Below are 26,297 nucleotides of genomic sequence, written 5' to 3'. Positions count from 1 at the left end.
GGAGGACTTGCAGTAGAAACTGGAAGACTTTGAAAATCGCCAGAGGCGCAATAACATTCGTCTTCTGGGTGTGGCAGAAGGGACAGGTGACCAGGACATCATGAAATTCGTGGTGAAACTACTAAGGGGGGCTTTCCCAGACTCTGAGTGGCAGTGGGAGAAGGAGGTGCAACGAGCCCATAGATTCCCCTTTACGCTTAGGAAGGAGCGGGGAGCAGGGGGAGGGGGACAGGCAGGTCTGCCCAGGGCAATCCTGATAAATGTAGGGAATTATCTCCTTAGACAAGAGATAATGGACAAGGTGAGACCGGATAGTAGGCGGTCATTTGAGGGCACCACCTTTTTGCTAGGCCCGACTTCTGCCACGTTACGGTGGAAAGAAGGTGGAGGCTTAGACAACTAATAAAGCCTTTTCAATCAGTAGGCTCAGAAGCATACCTCCTATTCCCGGCTAGGTTGAAGGTAGTTATAAGGGGGAAAGTGAGGATGTTCCTTTCTGAGATTAAAGCTCAGCAATTTCTGGAGGAGCTCAAATCCCAGAAGGGGGGTTAAGTGGCTTAGTATTAATTAAATACAAGGAGGACTGGAGAATGCTAAAAACAGAAGATGTTCAGGCAGGATTTGAAGTAAGGGCTGGGGTCACGGGCTTAGAGGAAAGATGGGGGCACAGGGCATAAGAACTAGGGGGAGCACAGGGTATTAGGATGGTTGGAGGGAGAGGGGTGCGACATCCACAACCTAAAGCAGCCACACATAGGTCATTTCTGACCTATTTGCCAGTAAAGGGGAGGGGGGAGTAGTCTGGGGGGAATACCGGGGGGGAAGGGGGGTAAAGGGAGTAAGGGGGCGAAAAAAGGATACGAAATGAGATATGTTATAAGGTGCAGCACAGAATAAGAAGCAGCAGTGTAAAGTCAACACAACGAATGCAGCATGGCATGTTTTTTTTCTTTTTTGTAATTGAGTTTTAGTACAAGTACAAGTACCAATTGATGCTTTATGAACGGTTTTTCATTTGGGGCAAGATTTTTGTTGTGTTTTAAATGACGTGTAGGATAGCTACAATCAACGTCTGTGGTCTTAACGACATGAATAAGAGACTTAGGGTCACCACATTACTTAGAACATTCTGGTTGGACTTGGTTTGCCTGCAGGAAACACACATAGAGGCATCAAGGGGATACCTGCTGGAACACTTGGTGTTTACAGTTCTGGCAAACTCTAAACAGGGATCAAGAACTAGGGGTATAGCAGTACTAGGGAGAAGCAGGGACGTGGTGGTGATAAAGAAGAAGGAGGACCAATGGGGTAGATGGGTTCTACTAGAGATAGTTTTTAAAAGAGAGAAGTTAACACTCGCCACAATCTATGGGTCAACGGAGGATGACCCTGATGTCTTCCAATATCTAGATGCAGAGCTGGCACAATGGCCGGAGCCTATAGTATGTTGTGGGGACTTCAATATACATGACCCCAGTAGTATCTTTCTTCAGCCACACGGACAGTATACAGGGAGAAAGAGGAGGTCACACAGAGCACTCAGATATGGTGCTACATAACTCTCTGGATGATCCATGGGTTAAGACTCACCCGTATATGGATGGAAGTACCTTTTACTCATCTCCCCATAAAGTTATGGTTAGGTTGGACTATTTTTTGATTACCAACTCACTGATGACTGGTGTACAAATTGAAAGGAAACCCCGAATTATCTCTGACTATAGTCCATTAATTTTAACACTTAGGCTAGGGCAGATGCAAAGAAGGGATATTCAATGGACATTTGAAAAAGCGCTATTGAAGGATGAGGCATATAGAAAATATATCGAGGGGTGGATTAAGAGCTATTGGGATATCAATAGAGAAACCGCGCCTCCGTGGGTGGTATGGGACGCCTTTAAGGCGGGGGTCAGGCGAGACACTGAGTTTTGTATTGTCTAGTCAGAAAAGGGAAAAAGCTAGGATAGAGGAACTATGTAGAAATCTCCTTAAAGAAGAGCATGAATTAGCATTAGCTATACAGCAGCATCTACCCTTAGAACAGCATCTGCTTAAAATTGTGGCCCTCACAGCAGAAGCTACGGAAAATATCGCCAAGAAGGCAGCTGAGAATTACCTAATTAAAAAAGAAGCCACATATGAGTTAAGCGAGAGGGTGGGCCATATACTAGCCATACGAACCAGGCAGAGACTAGCGGCATCAGATATCAAGGAAATAGTGGATGGGCAGGGTAGCACTGTCTCCGAAGCAGATTCAGTGAGGGAGGTTTTTAGACAGTAATATACGGACCTATATGCTAACGGTAACACAGGAGGACTAGCGGAGATAGAGAGCTACTTAAGGGATATCCTCCCGCCGCTCATAACAGAGGAACAAAAGGAGGGGTTAGACTCTTCGTTTTGTCTTGAGGAATTCATTTTAGCCTTGACTAGTCTCCCTTCGGGTAAAGCGGCGGGCCCGGACCAACTACCGGTGGAGTTCTACAAGGTATTTCAAGGGGTGATTGCTACAGATATGTTTAATGTTATGCTGCAGGCTCAAAAGGGAGAGTCGATACCTGATTCATGGGGGGGAGCAGACATTATTGTGATTTTAAAAAAAGGGAAACCATCAACTGTAACTGGCTCATACAGACCGGTCACACTAATGAATACTGACACCAAAATGTACTCCAAAATGTTGCCTATGAGACTTGCTGGGATTATAGAGGGTCTGGTAAGCCCCGCACAACATGGGGTTATCCCTGGCAAGGGTACTACCCAACATGTGAGGCAGATGATCACAATGTTTGATGCAGCGGGTACCCTGGGAGACCCTTTGGCAGCGCTTTTTCTAGATGCTGAGAAGGCGTTCGATAGAGTCTCCTGGGACTACCTATGGCAAACATTGAGATGGAGCGGCATAGGAGAGGGCTATATAAAAGCTATACAGACTTTATATAAAGATCCAACGGCAAGGATTAGAGTCAACAAGGGACATTCGGCAGCAGTCAAGATCTGTAGGGGGACCAGGCAAGGCTGTCCATCATCCCCCCTGCTGTTTGCGCTATATCTGGACCCTCTCTTGCGCAGATTGGAAGGCAACCTTGAGATTCTCCCAATGAGAGAAAACGGGTGCGAGGTAAAGACGTTGGCCTACTCGGATGACGTGGCCATTTTGACACCTAACCCATCTGTAGCTATTGGAGAAGTGGAAGCCGAGGCGCAGCGGTTTGTGCAGATTTCGGGATATAGCTTGAACAGAACCAAGACCCAGATAGTAGGCAATAGGTTTGTAGCTTGTAACGATCAAAGGCTTGTAAATTCGGCTATATATCTGGGAGTGGAAATCTCAGCGAATCTAGATACAGTGGTACAGAGTAATATGGCCCCCGTAATGGATAGGGTAAAGACAGATCTGGAAAGAATGAACAATTTGCATTTATCCCTAGTGGGCTGCACCAACGTCATTAAGATGCTGATATTGCCAAATTTTTTATATTTTTTTAGGTCGATCCCGTTATTTTTTGAAGGTAGTTGGTTCAATGCACCCGAGATAATTCTTAATAGATTTATATGGGCACAGGGCAAGATGCGGAGGGCCTATAGGTTCATATCCCTCCCGAGAGAGAGGGGCGGGTGGGGTGCACCAGATTTTAGATTATATTATTGGGCAGCTGCCATACAATATATGCAGGGGTTGCTAGGGTGCGGTGGTATCGATCAAAGAATCACGAGCTATTCCACCAAAATCTATACTGCGGTTCTAGGGGCGGAGGCGGAAAACAGTTTTTTAAATTGTACTGATTTCGGATACTATAAGAGGACAAGGTTTAAGACAGTAGGGACAGCTATCAAAATCTGGAACGCTTTTCTAAAAAAGGTTGGTCTGGGGAGATTCAATTGGTACACCAGGATGTATAAAAACAGGTCCTTTCCACTAGCAGTCTTTGCAGATACGGTAATCGCAGGGTGGATGGAGAAGGGAATTGTCCTGATTGGGGATCTGATGGATTCGGAGGGCCTCGTGCAGTTTTCATATTTAGTAAACAAATTTGGCTTAGATAGGCGGGACTTCTTCAAATACCTGCAAGTGAGGAGCTTTTTATACACTGAACGGGGAGGACCGGTGGGCTTCGCCAAAATTGAAATACTGGAGAAAATTAGGCTAGGGGGGGATTGCACTATTCGTAGCTTCTACGCAAGCCTCGCAGAAGGAAAACCTGATGATAGAGAGAAATACAGCAGGAAGTGGGCAGAGAAACTGGATGGGGAAGCAGGCTGGTTCGAGGAGTCCTTGGACTTGGGGCGCACAATTCTTTGCTCTGCCCCCCTGCAATCGCAGCATTATAAAACCTTATACTCACTGTATTTTATACCAGCCAGAATAGCAAAGTGGGGTGGCACCACGAGTATATCGTGTCCACGCTGTAATTCTTTAGAGGCAGATATAATGCATATATTTGCTACCTGTCCCCAATTACATACTCTAATTAGAGATGTAGAAAAGTTCCTGGATGTATCCTTAGATATACAAACAACGCTTAATCCTACAAGAATATTATTAGGGATAGGCCCAGAGGCCAATACACCACAGAGAGAATTTATGTTTATCGCTATGACAGTCTATAGATTAAGTATAGCTTGGGCTTGGCTGGATAAAACCCCCCCAGTAATGCAAGTATGGTTGGCTAATCTTCTGGCAGCATATCATTTGGAAAAGCCTATCTATGCACGGAAAGGCAGGAAAGGGAGACAGCTGGGCCTAAGAATATGGGAGCCCATTAACAGATGGAAGGAGGCTATGGTGATACCTTGAGGACTTGGAACTAGATGTGATAAGTTCTCTTTTTCTTTCGATTTCTTTACTCTTTGTCCTAGGGGTCTCTCGTTTTATATTTTGGTTACTTTTCTGTTATGTTTTTTTACTTTAGCCAAGAGGCGATGCCATGGCTGTACAAAGTTGTAAGGAAATGTAATTACAACCAAAATGATACTGTTTATTAACTGCAGACACAGTAGGATGACAAGTGTGTTATGATATGTATACTCTGTGCAAACTGAAAAATAAAAAATATATATAAAAAAAAAACTCAGTGAAGATGGACCACTCAACAAAAAGTGCTTTACATCAATCACCTGGAGCTGCTAGCAATATTCGTAGCACTCAAGTCCTTCCAAGTATATGTATGTTATGTTATGGTAATTTTTATAGCGCACAGCTGCCCCAGCAAAGGGGCGTCCCGGCGCTTTGACAGGCAGAAGGAAGATGCCCAGACATAACAAACCAAACATTACAGTCCAGCAGAGCTCTTACAAACTGGGAGGGAAAAGGAATGTTTTAATAGCCCTCCTAAAGGCTAACAAATCCTCCAGGGCACGCATGTGAGCTGGTAAGGTATTCCAACGCTTGGCCGCGAGGTAACGGAAAGACCGACCCCCGGCACGACAGCGTTTGAAGCGTGGAACAATGGCCAAATTTTGGCCCCATGACCTTAGAGAACGGGAGGGAACGTAAGGAGTAAGAAGATGTGCCAGAATCTGAGGGGATGACAGTTTAAGAATTTTAAAAGAAAGACAAAGAGTCTTAAACTCAATCCTTTGGGCCATAGGAAGCCAGTGGAGCTTATGGATGGCTGCCTTCGCAGAACAAAATTTAGGTAGACCCATCAAGGCTCTAGCCGCGGCGTTCTGGACGCTTTGCATCCGAACAATTTCCGCCTGATTGTCTCCCAGCAGGAGTGAACTCGCATAATCTAATCGCGAGAGAATAGTGGCCCAAATAATCAGCTGACGCGTCGGAGCATCAAAAAATGTAATGGCTGGTCTAAGCTCACGCAGTATGCCAAAACAAGTGGCAGCTACTTTTTTTGTATGCACAGAAAAACTGATGGCGGGATCTAACGATACGCCCAGGTTTTTCACCTCAGACACCGGGATGGGAGTGGAGCCCAGCTCTGGGGGCCACCACTGATCACCCCAGAGGTTGCTGTGCTTGCCCACGATGAGAACCTCAGTCTTCTTAGCATTGAGCTGCAGACAGTTCGCCGTCATCCAGCCAGCCACTCCTATCAAACCTGCCCTGAACCTAGAGGCCTCGGAGTCGGCATCCCCGCTAAGGGCTACCACCAGCTGCGTGTCATCCGCATAGGAAACCATATTCAGGCCCCATTGCTTGACGACCGCAGCCAGCGGCTGCACATACAGGTTGAACAACGTGGGGCTCAGTGCCGACCCCTGAGGTACTCCCTGCTCAATGGGATAGGGCTTAGATATAAAAGGAGGAGTAGTGACCAGGAATGTACGATCCGCTAGGAATGAACTGAACCAGTCCAATGCCCGCCCAGAGACACGCCCATGTACAGAACAAAGTTGTCCTGATCCGGACGGACAACATGACAGCCATGTACTACATTAAAAAACAAGGAGACACACATTCTCTGCAACTGTCCCAGCTTGCACAGAACATTTAGAGATTTGCCATTCCACAAAATATATATCTGCTAGCAGAACACCTTCCATGGGTTCACAATCAGATTGCAGATCTGTTAAGTCAACAGACACAACAGATTCACGAATGGGAACTACATCCGCAAGTTCTTCTACCATTCTTTCACAAGTGGGGTCACCCAGACATAGATCTGTTCGCCACACGCGAAAATGCAAAATGCCCAACCTTCGCCGCCAGGTTTCCACACCCGCTGTCCAAGGGCAATGCGATATGGATGAACTGGTCAGGCAGATTTGCATATGCTTTTCCGCCACTCCCACTAATACCACTAGTAGTGCGCAAGCTAAGACATCAGTCTCTCAAAATGATCTTGGTAGCTCCCACATGGGCGCGCCAACCGTGGTTCACAAGGTTGCTAGAACTCTCTAGTTCCACACCAAAGACTGTGTCTGACCCCATCCATGCTAACGCAGAACCATGGAGACATCAGACATCCAGATCCAAGTCAACTGAATCTGGCGATCTGGCTCCTGAAGTCTTAGAGTTTGGTTACCTTAACCTACCACCAGAGTGTATGAATATCATTAAAGAAGCCAGAAGATCTACAACTAGGGCTTGCTACGCCGTATAATGGAAAAGATTTGCCATTTACTGCACCAATAATCAAATGGATCCCCTGGATGCTTCAATCCAGAATATCATCTTCTACCTTCTACACTTACAAAGATGTATAATAGCATATTTATCTATACGACTACATCTTGCAGCCATTGCTGTGTACCTACAAAATAGACTACATCTGTCATTATTTAGAGTACCTGCAATTAAAGCATTTATGGCAGGATTAAAAAGAATCATTCCACCTTGGTTCCCACCCTCTCCAGTGTGGAACCTAAACATTGTTCTTACCACGCTCATGGGACCCCCTTTTGAACTTTTACACAAATGTGAACTGCAATTCCTCACTTGGAAAACCGCTTTCCTTATTGCTATTACCTCTCTTAGGAGAGTGAGTGAGATTCAAGCTTTCACTATAGAAGAACCATTTTTACAATTACACCGAAACAAAGTTATCATAAGAACAAATCCTAAATTCCTTCCTAAAGTCATTACTCCATTTCACCTAAACCAATCAGTAGAGTTGCCAGTGTTTTTTCAAAACCCAGACTCTGTAGCAGAAAGAGCTTTACACACCCTAGACGTGAAAAGAGCCTTTCTCTATTACATTGACAGGACCAAATCCTTTCGCAAAACAAAACAATTGTTTGTAGCTTTCTCGCCGCCACATGAAGGCAACCCCATCTCTAAAGCTGGGATTGCAAGGTGGATTGTGAAATGCATACAAATATGCTTTCAAAAAGCAAAACGTACATTAACAATTCCTCCTAGAGCCCACTCCACACGAAAACGAGGAGCCTCGATGGCTTTCTTAGGGAACATTCCCCTAGAAGACATATGCAAGGCAGCAACATGGTCTACAACACATATCTTCACTAAACACTATTGTGTTGATCTGCAAGCCAAGCAGCAAGCTGCTGTAGGCCAAGCTGTCCTCAAAACTCTCTTTAAAACTACTGCAACAGATACAGGTGACCACCGCTAGGGGAGTCACTGCTGTATAATCGATGCTCAGTGTGAGATCTGCAGCTCATATGCCTCGAACGGAAAATACTACTTACCAATATGCATCTGTTCTTGGCATGTAGAGCTGCAGAGTCTCAGATGCCCACCCGCCTCCCCGGGACCTGTATGTGTTCCAGTTCTATCTTACTTAGATATAGACGCATGGACATCCTTTTTTCTTTCTACTAACTCCATCATTTCCCATCATGGCGAAAAACAATCTAAGGATGGAGTCGATGCCCGTGCGCACTATCGTCCCAGGGAGGAGTCACCTATCTTGTGACTATAAAGACTTCTTCCAAGACGACAACAACATGCAATCATCCGAGCCCAACACCAGGTGGCGATCTAATGCTCAGTGTGAGACTCTGCAGCTCTACATGCCAAGAACAGATGCATACTGTTAAGTAGCATTTTCCTTCTATGGTAACATTCATATTTTTGGCAAAGCAAGTTTTGAAATAGCTGTGGCTTCTTCAAAAGCATTACAGGCTTTCCCTGCTCATTCTAAGAAGGCTCAAATGCTTCTGAAAATGCCCCAGCCTTCTGGTTTAATGCAATGCAGAAAGATCAATTCCCTTCCCATACATGAGATTCACCCTATGGAGTGAGCTAATCCTTCCACTGATACTTGGGCCTTCCATCATTTTTAGGGCTCGCCTGGCGTTGGAGCGTGCATGCGCTCCTCGCCTGCGAGAGCTTTAGTAAACACTACAAAAGAAGGGTACTTAAATCCACGCCCGTGTGTCCGAATCGATTCAGATTCGCTTGTGTCCTGATTTAGGTGTAAATCTGGCTTTTGATTGGCTGGACGTCATTTTTGTTACTGCCCTTGCATTTTTTAGTGCCCGCCCATCGTGACAAGCCCACGTCATCTTTTTCGTCACGCTGCCTGCACGCCCCATTCGCATGCGGCAGTCTTCTGTGATTGGTTGGTGAATAGCAGATAACCACTGTGATTGGTGGACTTTGCCAACCAATCACAGAGATGACTACCGCATGTGTGAGGCTTATCGGCACGTGCCACTGCTGCACTCTTATTGGGCCGTGTACTCAGCATCAGCTCTCCTTCCTTGCACCCCGTCCTGGCTCTCCTTCCCAGCATCTGCCGGGAGGAGAGGGCGAGGAGGAGGGGGGCTGTAGATCAAAGGAAGCCGCCGCCTATCCCGTCTGCTTTGACTCCTCTCTTGTTTCTTGGTCTATTCAGTGCCGTCTCGCGTACTCCCTGGCTGGAATCTCAACTGGACCTGGACCTGGCTCACCCCCTTCACTAGTGTCGTGCATCTTGATGTCTCACTCACGTCAGTGGAGACTCGCTCCTCGTGTGGGCCCTTGTGCACCTCAGTGGCGTCTCACTCATTCCCTTCATTGCCTCATACGTTTCACTAGGCGCATTCGGCATTACTGCCTGTTGTGTTTTATCCCTTTCTCTATTTCCACTACCTGCAAATGCGTGAGCTGTCCCCAGCGCGTAATTGGTTAAGCCAGCTGGAATGTTGACAGCTGAGCTTTGTTATGACAGTTGAGTCAGTTGGCGCCAGGCTGCGACCCTCATGCTTGCTGCGGTGTGTTGTCTTAAGTAATAAAGTATATCTTAATTGCAACCGATCCCGTGAGTCTCTACTTAACAATTTTGGCGACGAGGTAAAGACTTCACACCACGAACCCACCTGAAGCAACTCCGGTAAGAGAGGAGAATTTCAAAGGAAAACAAGTTTGAAGTTAATCCTTTGTTTGAAAGCAAGCGAGAAAATGAGGAAAGGCAGGCTAAATAATTTATAGATTAATACAACTACGGACGTGTGGCGCATAAGATATAAGAGTTATGAGAATTTATGTGAAGCATTGAAAGAAACGGAAATGGAGTGTAACATCGTCGTAATATAGCCAAGCCTAAAGGAAATGAATGCGACGAGATAAAAGAAGAAATTACCTTTAATGGGGCAGTAGTTAAGGAAGGAAAGTGGTGGAACTGCTGTGTTTGCCCAGTCTGTGTGCTCGAGGAGTGTATCTCGTCAGCGTGTAGTCGAGCGACAAGCTAATCACTCCGTGAGAGGCGCTGAAGGAGTTGAAAGGCAAGGCTTGTGAAGCGTCACGGAGGGGGGAAGAGAACTGCGGCATCGGCTCAGTGTGATCAAAGGAGCGTGAAAATCTCCTCAGCGTGTGGCGCGAACAGCTGCGCAACGTCCATAACGTGATTATCGCCACCTAGCGAATGAAGGAAGAATAAGCTGAGGCACACAGGAGAAGAACGAAAATAAAAATAAGAATAACAAGAGATTTGAATTGAAACCTTGTATAAAAGCAGAAGAAAAAGGAATATAGCATTTTGGGAAGTAACCCACCAAGTGAATTTACATTGAAGGCAGCTAAATAAGTTATAAAGTGTAAAGTGTGATACCCCCAGTGAAATTAACAAACAAGAACAAAACTTTTGGAGGAAAAGAAAATAATAAGGGTTTTGGTTATGTTTTTAAAGGAAGAAAGATGGCTAACAGTATCAACTACAATTTACAACCACCAGAACCTTTTCTGAAAGGAACAGGCACACCAACAGTAAAATGGGAAACATGGAAGGAATATTTTTGCAATTACATTTCAACATTTGAGAAAGAAGATGAACCTATTAAACCTGTGGAAAAGAAAAAGATATTGTTGCATTGTTTAGGTGCAGGGGGATTGGATGTTTACAAAAACATTAATAAGAAAGCACGCGTTGGTGTTGACAGGAATGTGTTTGATGACGCACTAGAAGACTTAGATGGATACTACAAACCCATGATTTGTGTGGCGGTTCACAGATATAAATTCTATAGAAGGAAATAAGGGAAAGAAGAATGTATTGATGACTATGTGGCTGCATTAAAGAACTTAGCTTTGACCTGTAAGTTTGAGAACATGCATGATGATTTAATTAGGGATCAAATAGTCATGTGTGCAGCAAATTCGAATATACAGGATGCACTATGGGCTACAGGGAAAAAAACACTACAACAAGTTATTGAGATAGTGAAAAAGGCAGAATTGACAGGGAGATGTGCAAAGGAAGTAATTAATGAGGACAAAGGCAAAGATGATATTTCCACTGTTGTAGCAAAAGTGATTGGAACAAGGAAAAAGAAAACGGACTACAGAAGTCAAGGAAAAGAGAAAACAAAACAAAGTAATTATGGAAAAAAAATATGAAGAACTACGATGCTATCGTTGCGGTAGCAGTAAACACCTTGCTAATGATTGGAATTGTCCAGCAAGAAATAACAAGTGTGGAAAGTGTGGTCTAATAGGCCATTTCCAGAAAGCATGCACAAGGAAAGAGAGAACAAGAGTCAAGTTTGTTCACGAAGAAGAAAGTGATGATGCAAGCGAGTCATCTGATGACTCAGAATATAATCTATGTGTACTTAATATCACAGACACAACTGACGATAAGGAAGATGATGAAAACATAATTTCAAAAAAACCTAAGTGCAAAATGACAATTGGTGGTGTAGAGGTGGAGATAATAGCTGACTCCGGGGCTCCGTGTACCATTGTAAACAAAGAAGTGTGGAAGAACAAATTTCAAGGAGTTCTAGGAAACAAAATGGAGAAACCAGAACTAACATTGAAAACATTCACCAACCAACCTATAGAACTCGTAGGATATAGAAAGTTAAATTTCGTGTTCAAAGAAAGAACCATGGACAGTAAACTGTATGTGGCAGTGACTGGCCCCTCTGTTTTAGGGTGGAGGGACCAGGGGAAACTAGGCATTATTCTCAATCCTTACAGAGCAGAACCAGTGTTGGTCATGCAACTGGACACAGCTACGAGTGAGGAACTTGTGGAGAGGTTTCCCAAAGTGTTCAACGGAAAAATTGGGAAATTAAAAGGTTTCCAGCACAAAATTAAGTTAAAGGATAATGCTAATCCATGTGTTCATAAAGTAAGGCATGTACCTTTAACACTAAGAGAAGAAGTCAGAAAAGAACTTGATAAACTACTGGAAGAAAACATCATAGAACCCACAGAATCAGCAGAATGGGTCGCGCCCTTGGTGGTCGCGAGAAAATCGAATGGAAAATTGAGGCTCTGCATGGACCTGAGGGACCTCAATAAAAATATTCTCATTGATCAGTACCCTTTGCCAAGATTTGGAGAAATGCTGTCTCTCACAAAAGGCATGAAAGTATTCTCAACTATAGATCTGGCGGCAGCGTACCACCAGGTACCCTTACACCCCGATAGCAGACATCTCACAACTTTTATCTCACCATTCGGGTGTTTCAGGTTCAAAAGGGTACCTTTCGGCATAGCGTCTGCTGCAGCGTTATTCCAGAGACTAATGCAAGAAATCTTTAAAGGTGTGGAAAACATACTCATCTTTCAGGACGACATCCTGGTCATCGGAAAAGATCAAAGCGAACACGACGGAAGATTAACACAAGTACTGAAGAAATTGGAGAAATGTGGGCTGACAGATGAATTCAAAAAATGTAAATCCAGTAAAGATTGAGTCAACTATCTTGGGCATGAAATCTCAAGTGACGGAATTAGACCTAAGAAGGAGCTCATCAGAGCAATCAAAGAGGCACCAATACCAACCAACAAAGATGAACTAAGAGCATTCTTAGGACTGGTGGAGTACTACTCCAAATTTGTAAAAGACTTTTCGACAAAAACGTATAACATCAGGACACTTCTTAAAAACAAGAGCAAATTTGAGTGGACCAGTGCATGTGAAGAGAGCTTCAAGCAACTTAAGAAGGAAATTTGTGAAGCACCGTCTCTGCAAGGATTTGATGGGAAACTGGAATGCGTGATAACTACAGATGCAAGAGGCAAAGGGCTCGGGGCTGTGCTCACTCAAATCGAGAGCAATAGTAATGAGGTAACCATCGCATTTGCCTCGCGTTCACTTACAACGACAGAGGAGAGATACTCTGTTATCGAAAGAGAAGCGTTGGCGTGTGTTTGGGGAATGGAGCATTTCCGCCAGTACATCTGGGGAAAGAAGATAATTTTGAGATGTGACCATAAACCTCTAACCAAGGTGTTGACTGTGAAAGGGCTGTACAATGCCTCACCACGTTTGGCACGCATGTCCATCAGACTGTTGGATTATAACTACGAGGTACAGTACTTGCCCGGAGCAAAAAATGTAGTGGCAGATTTTTTGAGCAGGCTTCCATTGAAACACACAGGAACAGTAACACAAGAAGAGGATCTATGTGTTGCTAGCATCAGTGAAGAATTCCCTACCATAAAAAGGAGTGAATGGACGGAGGAAAGCGACAACGATAGACTAATTCACGAAGTCAAAAATCACATTATAAAAGGATGGCCACAGAAGAAGTACTTGGATAACGAATTTACGAATATTTTGGGAACTGAGAAATGAGCTATCGGTGGAGGATAATCTCATCCTAAGACAAGGAAAAGTTGTACCTCCGAAAGGCCTCAGGGAAAGAATAATCAAAATATGCCACGATGGACATTTAGGTATAAATAAAACCAAACAAAGAATAAAATGTTGGTATTGGTGGCCAGGTTGTGACATGCAGGTGGAGAGAGCCATAAGAAAATGCATTGAATGCGAAAATTCAGACAAAACTCAGACGACCCTGAGACCCCCACTACAGCCATTATAATGCCCGGATGCACCATGGGAAAGAGTTGGCATAGACATCATGGGACCAGTGAGATGGCAGGATGAAGGAGTTTATGTCCTTGTGTTAGTGGATCATCTTTCAAAGTTTACTTTGAACCTTCCCGCAGACAGGTAGTTTCACCTTTGACACTCTGCTGTTTACTGACAACTAGGAGTCTAAGCGCCAAGATGCTTCTTGGAGTGGTAGTGCGCCATACAAGTGCCAAATCACATCACATCACATCACATCATAAAACCACATGAGTATACCACCCGGCGGGAAATGGAGCGGTGGAAAGGTTCAATAGAGTGATAAAAGGGACCATCCAACTTGCGAATAACAACGGAAAATGCAGGAGGAAAGAAGTGAACAAGATGGTTTGGGGATACAGAATCACACCTGGGGTGTAAACATTGGCGAGTCCATTCGAAGTTATGAGGGGTAGAACTCCCATCTCAAAGGACAATATTGGATGGTTCAAACCTGCGATGAGAAAGGAGTGGTCAGTAGATGCCATCAGAGAAAAGATCAAAGAAGCACAAGATGCTTATAAAGATAAATGCGACAAGAGCAGGAATTGCAAGGAGTTCAACATCAGAGTAGGAGACAGAGTCAGAGTAAAGAAAAGCGGACGCATTACCAAAGGTGATAGCAGATTCTCTGTGCCTCTGGAAGTAGTGAAGGTTTTCTGTAATTCAGCCTTGCTTAGTGACGGTTAGGTATGGCACGCCTCTGCTATGGCTATCTGTCATGGACCGGAAATTAACCTACAGGACGGCAGAGAACAAGGCCCTGTGCAAGAAGGCAAATGTTGCAGAGGAGCACAATTTGAGGAAGATGAGTCCGAACAAGAGGAGGATTGTGATGGAGAAACGCATAAAACACGCAGTAACCAGGCTAGACAAGACTTTGGAAACATTGAGTCTATTGGTGAACGTGAGGACTCCAGCACAGATGCCTCTGTAGTATCCCAGGGCACGTGGGAGAATGACACACCTGGAAATAGACAAGAGGAGGAAGAGTCTGAGGAAGCAGAGAGTAACTGTATGTACAAAGAGGCTGGAGAATCCTTATCTTGCAAGGAGGGAACTGTTGCAGCACCTGCAGACGCACCCATGTGTGATGCAGATGGAACTAAAGCAAGCACAAGCAGTTTTGGCAGGGTTCTTAGTAAACCCAGTAGATTTGATGACTTTTTTTGTGAATAGCATTACTTTACAAATTAATTTAAATCTGCAGTGCGCACCCAAGTGCCTTCCCTTAGGGAAGGAGATGTGTTGTGTTTTATCCCTTTCTCTATTTCCACTACCTGCAAATGCGCGAGCTGTCCCCAGCGCGCAATTGGTTAAGCCAGCTGGAATGTTGACAGCTGAGCTTTGTTATGACAGTTGAGTCAGTTGGCGTCAGGCTGCGACCCTCACGCTTGCTGCGGTGTGTTGTCTTAAGTAATAAAATATATCTTAATTGCTACCGATCCCGTGAGTCTCTACTTAACACTGCCCCGCACTTTTTAAGCAGACTCCATCACGATATCTTACACTCCATTTCCCTTTAGCCTGTCCCTTCTGCTGCCGCCGCAGCGCGGGGTTTCTCTCTATCCTGTGTTTTTCATACCCTCACCAGTCACCACGGGGCATCCTCTGGCCTTTTATCCTCGCAGCTTGCCCTTTTCCTGAATTCTCGTGGCCTCCGCTTCTTCTCTCCCCTTAACACCGCGAACCCCCTCCCTACCACCTTACCTCCTTCTCCCCTTAGCATGCCCTGCCTTTCTCCACCCGTGAGGCACCCTCTGTCCCTCTTTCCCCGCAGCCTGTCCGTTTCGTTGAAGACAGTTGCTCTCCCCTCCCCTCAGCCTGTCCTCTTCCCATGAAGACAGTTGGGCACTTCTTCCCCTGAAGACTGGTGTTGTCCCTCTCCCCTCTGCATGTCCTCCCTCCCGCACCCCGTGGGCCTCCTCTTTGCCCTCTGTTCTCGGGCAATATCCGAGGGCTCTTATCTGGCTGATAGTGGAGTTGTATTGTGCTTGTAGTTATGCCAGCCGGGTGTTGTTTTGTAGGTTTTCGCCAAGGAAAAAGCCTGTCGTACCCCAGAATAGCATCCAAAGGCAATCTTGTGGACTCTCATACCCCTTACCCCCCAGTGCTCCCTTGTTTCCCAGTCTAGCAGTGCAACTAGTTTGGATATGTAGAACGTAGCAGACACTCTTTTGACCCTCATTGTCTGCACCCAAAACAGAGACAAAATACCTGGGCTTAAAGGTTCCTTTCGGTTTCCATATTTCAACACACACAAGCAAACCTTTTATGTGGAAGGACATTGCCCAGTGCGGTCTTTCGTTTTTCTCAGTAAGCATAAACTGAAATGAGTTGGTACATTCTTGGCTCACCTTCTTGACTCGCTGTTTGATCTGAGTAGAGGACCGTGTCTCCTCAGCAGAAATTCGGGTGCTTTAGATGAAATTTCAGATTACATAGCGTCAAAGAAGCATACATTTTAGTACTGAGTGCAGCCTCTTAGTTCCAAGCATGGCGCAATGTAACTGAAATTTTGCTTAACAGCAATGGGAAAAAGTGAATGGTAGTTTAATGGGCTCTGGATGATGGGTGAGAATTTGCTTTTCAGATCACAAAGGTAACACTCGCAAAAGAAAAAAAAAAATACCTCGGCAGTGGGTATGCCTGCTTTAACACACTGTGACTGTAGAGATATGGTGAGATATTTATGTGGGGCATTTGTTCCTTCCAGAATTTGTTTTGCAAGAACTTTGTGCCCAATATGTGTGTTACCTATCGATTATTTGTCACATCCTGTTTCCATACTACAAAGATGCAAGTGTTTATCCCATATGCCAAGTTAGCTCTTTGTGAACTTGCTTTAACACTTTTCACCAGCAGAAAGCTATAGCTGTGGTAGCAGTAGATGACCACAAACACAAACGAACCCTCAGTCCTGCAGGCCGGACTAATCTGATTTCTATTGAATCACGAGTTTAAGGCACTTATGAAGAGTGGTAGCTCAGTGGTTTAATGCACCCACTGCAGAGATCTGCGTGCAGCTTGTAGTTAGAACTGAAGCAGAACCGACTCGCCCTTTCCAGTATTGCTAAAATGAGGAGCATTGTCATATATTAGTTCACAGTGGAGAAAGTGTAATATGAGCTACACATTATTATTTGTGTTATTTCGAGCACCAGCTGTACAGCGATTCTTTTGGCTTGGCTACCCAGATTCGAATTTTGTGTACCAGAAATGCAGCACCTTCCTAGCAGTGTGCTCCTGTTTTTAGGTCGAGCCTGGGCAGCGCATGCACTGCACTGCGGGGCATGCTGTATTAGAATATGGGTTTCAAGCCTGCACACTCTCGGCCCATATTTGTCATTGGCTTGTGTCATTTTCCTTTGTAAATGCTGGCTTCTGATTCGTTAATTGGCTTTTTTGTACCACCTAGTCTTCATTGTTAACCTCCCATGAGGACTGGCTCTTTTACTTCTGTTGTTACACGGTAGGTCTATTTCAGTCTGTCAGGACTATTTTCTTTATTGTGTTTCTCCTACTGCAGGCATGACGTGGTTTCCTGTAACATTCAGCGCGCCATGAGTGTTTTCACTTTCCAAGCAGGCCGGGACAATGGCAGGCGCTTCTGTAACTAGGTCTCGCGTTTACAAGAGTTTAAGCTATTGGTACTGTAAATGACAAAGCCTTTTATTTATGTGTTAATTATCAAAACATAAATAAAAGGCATTGTCATTTACAAGCCAATAGCTTAAACTCTCACAAATGCGAGACCTATTGCATTGCAAATGCTTGTTTTATCAGGAGTAGATTTGTGACTTTTTGCCTGGCGCTTCCAGCTTGTTTTAGGGGGTATGTGCTATATGAATAGGGTATTATTAAAGCAGACTTTACTCAGTCCACTGCTAATGTCCTACTTTCTGTTATAAACAAAATCAAGAGTAGACTGGGCACAAGCTTAATTTGAAAGTGGCAGGTGAAAATTGTTGCGTGCACCGGAGCTATCACCTAGTCGGTCTTTAGGTGTGAATAACTAGAAATTATAAAGCGGTCCCTCAATCTAGGGAACGACCCTCTGGGCACTGCCGTTCAGGATCGATTGATCTCTAATTGTTATGCGTCCTTATTAATCAAAGACTTCCTTTGTTGCGAATTTTCAAATTTGGATTTTAATAAATCATGTTTATAGATTTCCAATGTTGTACATCACATCAAAAAAGTTATTCTTGTATTAATGCATCCATCGAAAACATTCGAAAAACGTATTCCCTAAGGCATCATCCCAATGCATTTCGTGCCTCACAGGCACTTCGTCAGGGGAATCTGTTGAGTAAATAATAAACCACCATGAGGGTCCACAACATAAAGAAAATGTCACAATCTGAGTAATTAGTTCGAACTCTCAACGGTATCATTCGCTAGTCTAAACACAGTATTGCTTCATGTGAAGGAAAAAGTGAAAATCGTTAACTAATGTCCTAACGACGTGAACTGTTAATAAAAAAATCACCGCGTGTGAACTTCTGCGTGTACCCTGAGTAATGGAAAATAACGACCATGAACGGCCCAGAGAAAGCCGTCAACGTCTCTAAAGTGCGCAAGGTAACACGGATAAACAAGGACATAGATGCCACCACCATAAAAACGTGACTTCGCCCGTATCCCGATGTGATCAAATTCATTCCTTACCGCTCTGCTCCGTATAAAGTTTCGATTCATCTCTAAGTCGAATTGCACTCTACAACACGGCAAAGCCTGTTATTATGTAGAGAACATCAGCGTGATGTTAATGTGTTGTTAGATATCAATGACGGACTACTAGCCCAGTTGTAAGAACTAGGTTCGGCAATCTTGTAACGGGTTCAAACTAGTGACTATAGTGTCAGCCATATTGAAAGGGTGAAAAGATAATGTGAATCATGCAAAAGGATTGTTCTATACTAGAACAAAAATACGTGAATGAACCTATAACATTAATAACCAACACATATTTCTATACAGTTCAAGGATTAGCCAAATGATATTGATACATAATCATGACAATTGTTTGCTTGAAAATGTCAGGTTCACAGATAGCACGAGAGTTCCAAGCGGTCATTCAGCCCATGGGGCTTCAAAGAGTCAAGTCTGTAAATCCATTAGGTCTCCTTTTGTAATAATCGTCTATTTACATCCTGATTTTCAATGTTGGTGATGGTTTCAAGAACCATGAATTGTAATTGGGAGATGTTATGTCTGTGTTCATTAAAGTGTACGGCAACTGCTGATTTCTCATTCCTAGTCCTTATGTTACTCTTATGTTCTGTTAATCGTGTCTTGATCTTCCTCGTTGTTTTGCCCACGTAGGCCAACCCACATGGGCACTTGAGTAGATAAATTAGATTCATGGAGTCACAGGTTGCTGTTACTTTGAGTCGTATGGGGTTGCCTTGTCGTGGATGGTTGATCGTGGTTCCTTTTATGATTGCATGGCAATTGTTACAATTGTGACAAGGTACTGTACCCTTGAATTTGTCTTGGTTGGATGGCTGTATGCGTTTCTTTAGTAAATCCTGAATGTTCTTGCTGCGACTGTAGGCATATCGTGCTATCTGTGAACCTGACATTTTCAAGCGAACAATTGTCATGATTATGTATCAATATCATTTGGCTAATCCTTGAACCGTATAGAAACATGTGTTGTTTATTAATGTTATAGGTTCATTCACGTATTTTTGTTCTAGTATAGAACAATCCTTTTGCATGATTCACATTATCTTTTCACCCTTTCAATATGGCTGACACTATAGTCACTAGTTTGAACCCGTTACAAGATGACCGAACCTAGTTCTTACAACTGGGCTAGTAGTCCGTCATTGATATCTAACAACACGTTAACATCACGCTGATGTTCTCTACATAATAACAGGCTTTGCCGTGTTGTAGAGTGCAATTCGACTTAGAGATGAATCGAAACTTTATACGGAGCAGAGCGGTAAGGAATGAATTTGATCACATCGGGATACGGGCGAAGTCACATTTTTATGGTGGTGGCATCTATGTCCTTGTTTATCCGTGTTACCTTGCGCACTTTAGAGACGTTGACGGCTTTCTCTGGGCCGTTCATGGACGTTATTTTTCATTACTCATGGTACACGCAGAAGTTCACACGCGGTGATTTTTTATTAACAGTTCACGTCGTTAGGACATTAGTTAACGATTTTCACTTTTTCCTCCACATGAAGCAATACTGTGTTTAGACTAGCGAATGATACCGTTGAGAGTTCGAACTAATTACTCAGATTGTGACATTTTCTTTATGTTGTGGACCCTCATGGTGGTTTATTGTTTACTCAACAGATTCCCCTGACGAAGTGCCTGTGAGGCACGAAATGCATTGGGATGATGCCTTAGGGAATACGTTTTTCGAATGTTTTCGATGGATGCATTAATACAAGAATAACTTTTTTGATGTGATGTACAACATTGGAAATCTATAAACATGATTTATTAAAATCCAAATTTAAAAATTCGCAACAAAGGAAGTCTTTGATTAATAAGGACGCATAACAATTAGAGATCAATCGATCCTGAACGGCAGTGCCCAGAGGGTCGTTCCCTAGATTGAGGGAACGCTTTATAATTTCTACTTTCTGTTATACCATGACCTACAGTGTGGTCATCACTGCAGATATGCGGTGCAGTTTTCAATGGCCTAAACAGTCAACGCACACAAAAAAAGTTCAGATTTAAAACCAACACTAAAATGTCAGACTTTAATAAAGAGTAAATAAGTGTGAAACAATAACTATAATAATACGCTGGCACTGTGTATGTGAGAGAGAGCATGAGTTAATGAGATGTGGGTGTAAACATGTCTTGTTTGCCAGACCTACAATGGTCCTGATTATGGGTCATTCTGAGCAAAATTACTGCATGGAGGTTCGCTCCTCCTGATTCAGAGTGGGTAGGTTTTTCCATACTGTTTTTTTCAGTGTGAGGAAAAAACTAAGCCAGATTTTTCTGGCCTGTAATTCTGGCTGGAATAATTGTACGACGTGAGGCTGCAGTAGTCCTCATGTGTCATTCCCTGTTTTGGTTTTTTTCAATGATCCCCATCAGAAAAAAACGTTCTCTTACCACACGTACTGCCCCACAGTTTACTTCCCTGCATACATGTATCACCTGGTGTGGGGTTTACGCGTAATTGCAGGATACTGGTGCGAATGTACCGTATGGTAATGGTAAAATCAAATGCCATTTTACTGTCACCTCAGTACTATGTGGCTTTTAATCAGGTCCAAAGTGTGCTATGTTGATAAGGAGCCTGGAGTTTAGAGACAGACAGATATGCTCATTTTTTTCGAACGTGAGGCAGAAAATATTTGTGTGTGTATATAGCTTTATATATCTATCTATATACATAAATACATACATATAAATAACATCTCCAGTGGAAATCAAACAAGTATTGCAACTGTAAAACAAAATCGCCCCAGAATGTAAGTAGTAGCCCTCCCATAAACACTTTTTTGTAAACCCATAATTTCTTTATTTTTTTATTTTTTTTATTTCCAACAATATTATTGACAGATTAATATAATTACAGTACAGTGTATAAACAGCGAGGGTAATACAGATGTGCACGCAACGCCGTTATGGTTACATTGGGCGTGTCTTAGGAGCATGGTGCTGGGCTGTGTTTTGTGCCCCTTCGCGGTGAGCTGACTGGCGAGTTATGGCGATTTACAGTACTACCCCCAGGTAGGAAAGGAAGAAAATAGAAAGAAAGAAGGAGGAGGTGTGTGGGGGGTGCATCCATCCTCGAATACATGGCGAACCTAAACAAGACAGGGCATCAGACAGCCCATCTTTATAAACTACTCAGCCCCGTTACATTGAGACTGAATAACAAAGCTCTTGAACCCTGGGAAACTATGCTGGGAAGAAACTTCAGCGACAGGGAAAAAACATCCTTATGGAACTCAGCAGCCAAAAATAAAGTAACCCCCCAACTGGCACAAACAAAATATTGGCTGCTACATAGAGCTTTCTGGACCCCGGCACGCCTAGCCGCTGCCGGGATCAGGGAGAACGACACATGCTGGAATTGCCATAAAGAGAAAGGGGACCTCGAACACCTGATCCTCCACTGCCCCAAAGTCAGGGCTTTCTGGTCCAAAATAAGAGAATTTATAAGTAGCATAGTAGGCTTTCCCATTCAGGATAACTTCATAGGGCTAATCACAACATTCATGACCCCAGAACCCCAATCTATGGAGGACAGAGACCTGATTGACCTCCTGCTCACCGCGGCAGTGAAAACAATCCTCACAAACTGGAAGGACACCAAGAAAGCCACCTTCAAAGGTTGGCTCAACTGGATGACCTTCCTTAGGGGGGCAGACAACATAACGGCAAACTACTCACCGAACCACTCAGCAAGAGGGGACATGTGGAACGCCCTTGACAAACACCTGATTTCCTTCAAACCCCCGTAAGGCGCCCTACTCAGTCACAACACAGAAGGCCGGAAACCCATAATTTCTAGTTGATATTCTTTTCACTGATCCTCAGGGGCTCTATATTTACATATTGCCATGTGAGGATTTGATGCCTGAACAGTGTTAACCTGGCGAACATGGTCGGGGGATAAGTAATACATTCACGGAATTTTGTTGTTTGAAGAAATTTCATAATAACCTATGAAAAGTGTGTAGTCTCAAAATGCAAATTTCTCAATTGGCTGTTATAATGTATTGGCAGTAAACCTATAATATATGAATAGGGTGACAACTAAACATAATTGCTCCAGTCTGTTCTTGTTTCATTAAACTATTGTGCACATTTATAATGTACATGTGTTTTTCTCAACTAATATACATTGTTATATTCTTTCAGGTGCGGTGGTATTGGAAGGCGACAAAGTATTAATTGATAAATTAAAGTTAGATGCTTCAAATCTCATGTCTAAATTACCAGATTTCCAACGTTCTCAATATGAAGTTTGGTATCAAGTGACATCCTTGCCTATGCATGGTGTGATTGTCGTGGGAGAACGAAACGTAACTAAAGAAAAACCCAACTTTTCACAGTACATAGTTAATAAATTTGGAATTACCTATGTTCATGACGGGTTAGAATCTTTGGCTGATAACTTCACTTTTGATGTTTGGCTAAACTTGAAAAGCAAGTCTGCAGCAAAGTCTGAAGAAGTCATTATTACAGAGATGTTCAACATCACTATAATTCCAGTTAATGACCAGGCTCCTGAGTTAAAGACCAAAGGGCCACACCTGAAGGTTCTTCAGGGAAGTTTGGCCAAACTTGGACCTGAAAACCTAAAAGTTGAAGATCTAGATAACACACCGGAAGAAATCAAATACACAATCATTAGCCATCCTAACAATGGCTATTTGGCAATAAATGATGATCTAAACGCAACAATTCAACACTTTACACAAGCTGATGTTGATAATGGCAAGATTTATTTTATACATGATGGAAGTTCCTCTCCTGGTGTATTTTACTTTAGTGTGACTGATGGCAAGCACAGACCGTTATACAAACTCTTCAACCTTGAAGTTACTCCAGTATCAATTTCTATGGCTAACCTTACAGATCTAACACTTCAACAAAGCCAGACTATTATACACCTTGATAACACACAGCTTGCAGCTGTAACTAATGGAAAAAGTACCAAGATCAGTTATAAAATTGTGCACCCTCCCAAACTAGGCCATCTACTCCTGGACAGTGAAAAGGCGACCACGTTTCAACAAGCCGATTTAGATTTGGGAAAAGTATCGTACCACATGACAGACTTCAGTGCGTCACAAGATATGTTTGAGTTGATAGTATTTACTCCTGAAACCAATCTTACAGGGCAGGTCCTTCACATCACTGTGCAGCCCCTGGTGAACATGACATCAAATTTAACAATTCCAAATGGAATTACATATCACTTAAGAACAACAGACATTGATGCTAGTGAATTGGCTACTTTGACAAACAGTGATCCTAAATTTGAAGTGACAGAGCCACCTGTGTTTGGAAGGTTTGTGAAAAGGAGGAGCCCAAGGAATGCTGCTTTTGATGGAATCACTGTGTTCACACAAAGTGATATTGAAAAAGGCCTTGTGCTGCTTGAAATTAATGCTAATATGACTGATATTGAGATGCAGAATGACTCTTTTACATTTATACTCAAAGCGGACAATGTTCCCCCAGCTGTAGGCACTTTAGGCTATACCATAGTTCCCTACGACCAGTCACTTGTGGTTGCAACTACTGAAGGACAACTCCTAACAACTGCAGTTGTGAGGTATCAGAACACCACTGAGGAGTTAGCTTTGGTTTTCTCAGATGCAAAGGATCCCACAATAGCACCTGACAAGAGCATAAATAAATTGGGGAAGCGAAACCGCTGGGGCATCGAGGTGGAGGATAACTTGCTTTCCCCAGCAGTAACAATTTCTTCACCGAAAGAGACCACCACAAAAGCACGTGGTGATAACCCAAGAGCTGAATCTAATGAAAGTAGCAACCCTCTTTCTCTCATCATCCCACTCGTCATTATGGCTGTTCTATTTATTGGAGTTATCATAACTGTTTGCATTTTTTTAATGTGTCGCAAAGCAGAGAAACCCAAACCCCTAATTGACTGCCAGGCAAACAATACAGCTCAACATGGCCCGGGTGTTTGTCCAGAGAGAAGCTTGACTGTGCCAAGTGTCACTGTCACACCACTTCAGAAAGGTGCTGGAAACATTTCAACCAGCCCACTGTTGGGGAATAGGCGGGAGCAGCTATTTCCATCTTCTACTCCTCCCACAGAGAAACATATTCTGCTTAATAATCTGCCTGAACTAGACCCTGAAATGGTTCAACACTGTCGAACAACTAACCCAACTTTAAAGCAAAATCAATATTGGGTATAAGTTGTCCACTATTTAGAAACATTTTTCACTTGAATACTGTATTTTATTATTGATATGTATATTTTTGATATATGAATAATACTTGAGCTCATTATTTATTTTGTGATTTAAGTGCCTGAATATTAAAGGTTATGATTTTTTTTATATTGCTATGCCTAATGTTTAATAGGAAATTTAAAGCAAGCATTTTGTGGAAGTGATACCACTTTTTGTTTCAGTACAACACATTGAGTACTACTTTTGAGATAATAGCTCTGTATCGTCTAGGAGGTACCTTCTTGCTGCAAAATTGTGGGACATTTGTATATGTTAGTGAAATGCCAGTGAGGAGTTCAGTGTTTTCATACTTTTGAAAACAGATCTTCATTTCAAGAACCATACAACTAGACCAAGAGATTGTAGTGATAACATCAGTTTATACAAATTACAGAAACAATTCTACATAATGGTTTTAAACAATTCTACATAATGGTTTAGGTGACCTTTTACATTCTGAGTACTTTCATATCTATTACTGTGAATTTCATAGGTTTTCTAATGTGGATTTTTTTTTTATTTGCATGTCTTCAGAGAAATCCTTGCGGCAATATTAACTACATTTCTATGGCACTTCAGCAGCAACAAAACAACAATTTGAAAGTCACTTTTGGTATTGGGTCTACAAAGTTTTGGCACACTCAGGCTGTTATAGATCTGATGTTCTCCTACTCAGAGAAGAGGTTTGTTGTGTGAAGGCAGGTGTGCAAAAAATGCACAGTGCAAGGATATATTTACAACAAAGCACAACTGTTGAATAACACATTTTGAAATGTTTAGTCCTCCTGAAATATTCTAACCGTTATGTCCAAAAATAGAGTTTATCTGTGATGCTTCTGTGAGTTCCCTCTAGTATCAGAAATTTGCAAACTACAGAAATTGGAAATGTAATTACTAAGAATGTCAAACCTACTGTAGCTAGTAACGGCAGTGAGTATTTTCACTGAAAGTTGAAAAGAGGAACATGAAGTGACTACATCTATGTTGAAAAGTTAATATGATGTTTATAATTTACTATGCATTATCAAAATGTGAAATGCTCTCAGAGTACAATCTAATACTATGCATTCTTAATATGTGCAGAGACAAGTGATGTCATGGCAACCAAACAAAATCAGTAATCATTTGTAACCAAATGTGTAGTCAGGAAACAGTAGCAAACAAAGAATCAACTGTTGCAATGTCAGTGCCCAAGTTGCACTGTCTTGAAAGTCTTTACAAACAAAGAACCCAAAGGATTTACTACTTTATACACACCATCATGTTTCAGTCAATGTGAGACGAGATCTGTAACCTGATATAGAAGATCCCATCGCCTTTAGTGTATGTTATGTACAGGGCTCGACAAATTCACTCGACCGCTCGCATTTGCGAGTGAGATTGATTAAGGACGAGCTATTTTTAGGTCCTACTCGCCCTTTTTGGCGAGCCTGCAGAGTTGGAGAGGGAGGTGGGTGAGTTGGAGGTGATCCACAAGCGTACGGGGGCCCGGCGAGTAGGGCGAGAGCTGGAAAAGCGCAGACGTCTGCTAACACTTGGACATAGACAGAGCAGTGCATGCTCTTCTCCGGTTGCATCATAAATTGCGTCATAAATTCTGTGGGAAGATGTTGGCCCATAGATTGCGAGTTCAGACGCAGGCGTCCGT

General features: G+C 43.0%; 1 protein-coding gene across 1 annotated transcript in view; it reads left to right on the top strand.

Moving 5' to 3' along the window:
• The window catches only part of LOC144818040 (chondroitin sulfate proteoglycan 4-like), a 538,246-nt gene extending 512,271 nt beyond the window's left edge, over positions 1 to 25,975 (top strand). Inside the window, exon 10 of the mRNA XM_078675076.1 lies at positions 22,575 to 25,975. Coding sequence (XP_078531202.1) covers positions 22,575 to 24,613 — 2,039 coding nt within the window. The 3' untranslated portion in view covers positions 24,614 to 25,975. The remainder of the gene's footprint in view (positions 1 to 22,574) is intronic.
• The last annotated feature ends 322 nt before the right edge of the window (positions 25,976 to 26,297 follow it).

Source organism: Lissotriton helveticus, chromosome 2_1, assembly GCF_964261635.1.
Source record: "Lissotriton helveticus chromosome 2_1, aLisHel1.1, whole genome shotgun sequence".
Taxonomy (NCBI): Eukaryota; Metazoa; Chordata; class Amphibia; order Caudata; family Salamandridae; genus Lissotriton; species Lissotriton helveticus.
The sequence above is the reverse complement of the archived record's forward strand: the minus strand, read 5'-3'. Positions and strand labels throughout refer to the sequence as shown.